At 31.7% G+C, this 1,992-nt stretch overlaps 1 protein-coding gene across 1 annotated transcript; it reads right to left on the bottom strand.

The window, feature by feature from the left end:
• Positions 648 to 1,256, bottom strand: LOC107634656. Its single transcript, XM_016338084.2, has one exon. The coding sequence runs from the start codon at positions 1,042 to 1,044 to the stop codon at positions 814 to 816; it is 231 nt and encodes a 76-aa protein (XP_016193570.1). The 5' UTR covers positions 1,045 to 1,256; the 3' UTR covers positions 648 to 813.

Raw genomic sequence — 1,992 nt, 5'->3', positions numbered from 1 at the left:
TACAACATATTAATTTTTATTTTTCCTTAGAAGTAACATATTTTTTAATGTTAAATGATAAATAGCTAAATTACTCGTACAAATAAGAAAAATTCATTTCAAAAATTGACATAATTGAAATAATTATTCTTTAACAAATTACAATGTCTTCTTTTTATTTGTAAACTGTGACACTATAACATGGTTTTGATAAAGAGAAATATGTACATAAATCGCTACTATCTATAGTGTTTGTTTAAATTTTAAAATTTACGTAGTTTATAGATATAATCATTTTACAGATATGGTAAACGACATAATTGATGACGTGACTTGGAAGTTCTAGAGCACCATTCCATCAGAGAGTATTTTACCCTTTTAATCCTTACACCGGTTTTGACCCTACCATTGTTCCAACCCTTCTTCGGGTCATAGTTAGTAACTCCGGTACCAAAATCCTTAAGTATTACCCACTCACGACCAAAATAACCTCTTTGTATTGTTTTAATTGATTATTTTATTATTTTTTAATTATGTAAATTTGGTGTTTTTGTATATATACCAACGATCATAGAAATATAGATTTAGGAATTTTGATTTTTATATGTATATTAATCTGCAATGGTTAACTTATATTCCGTGGAAAACTAACTAAGGATAGGAAAGAGTTTAGCTGAAAATTTGAGAACACGATATCCTTAGATTGTAAACACAATATCCTTAGATTGTGAAGATTGCTATGTACAGTACATGATTAGACCCGAAAGTAAAAAGAGACACAGTTTGCTGCAAATCCTAGTTGAAATGGATAACTGAATTTGTGAATTTTGATTTTCAAGCAGAGAAGAAGCTATCAGAAGCAGCCACACCAAACTGTGATTTGGGTTCGAACTCTGAAAACCATTTGAGAACCCTGTTCTTCTCCTCTTTCAGCTTGGACGCCAATACAGAAGCACCAGAAACCCTGATAATATCTCCATCTCCAACCGCACCATGACTATCCTTTTTCAGAATCTTGGTTCTCTTCTCGTACTCCTCCGCCACCAGCATAGCAATGTCAGACATGTTGAGAGATATTGTGACTAATTATCTGAAATTGAATTTGTGTGTATGTGTGTTTGTATTTGTTGTTGGGATTTAAGCTTGAGGAAATCAAAAGAAAGAACAATTTTATATATACAAGAGAGAAAGGAAAGGAGTGTATGACATACAACACAACTTGATCACCGTCAATAGACAAACCGTTTTGGATAAGTCTGACAGGCCACTGGTTCTACTTGTGAAAGTTGTTGCTTCATGTTGGTTTTGCTTTGTCTTATTTTATTTTCGTGTTCTGGAAAGGTGGGGCACCTTGTTTTATAAATAGACAGCATCTCATGTTTTTATTTATATTTTATTTCACTTATTTTATGTGTAGATACAACGTATAGAATAATTAATTTATTATTATTAATCAAAATTTTTTATTTTATGGGTTAAATTGAGATATAAGATTACTAAGGTGACACCTGCAAATAAGATTATTTATTTTATTAAGGTTAATGGGGCGCCGCTGAATGTGAGAAAAACCATGATAAAGATGAAAACATGGCCAGGAGGTATGTAATGTTGTGGGTGAATAGCTGATTAATGTTGTTACTTGTCAGTTGTCACAGCCTGCCCACAGCTTTGGACGCACATGCACATGCATATCACATGCTAATGCTAATGTTTCTCTCTTTTCCAAGTAATTATCCTTTTCATACGTGACAAAACTGTCTAGTGTCTAGTTGCTACTCTCTTCTAACTTTTTTTTTTACTTTTTTCTCTTCCTTCGCAAGGATGACAGTAATAAATTCTTATTTATGGTTTGTAGGTATTCAATTTGATCTATTATGTTTGGATGGTTATTAATTAGATCTGTTAAGGGTAGAGTTGAGTATTTTTTGGTGACTAAGTGTAGAGTTGAGTATAAAACAATCAATTTGCACCCATGTGCATGTCTATATATATAAACAATTTTAAATTGTTAAA

Source organism: Arachis ipaensis, chromosome B03 (genome assembly GCF_000816755.2).
Source record: "Arachis ipaensis cultivar K30076 chromosome B03, Araip1.1, whole genome shotgun sequence".
NCBI lineage: Eukaryota > Viridiplantae > Streptophyta > Magnoliopsida > Fabales > Fabaceae > Arachis > Arachis ipaensis.
Note: the sequence above shows the minus strand (reverse complement) of the source record. Positions and strands in the feature narration are given on the sequence as shown.

Excerpts from the sequence above, each read along its gene's own strand:
- LOC107634656 (XM_016338084.2), bottom strand. The coding sequence starts at position 1,044 with ATGTCTGACATTGCTATGCTGGTGGCGGAGGAGTACGAGAAGAGAACC.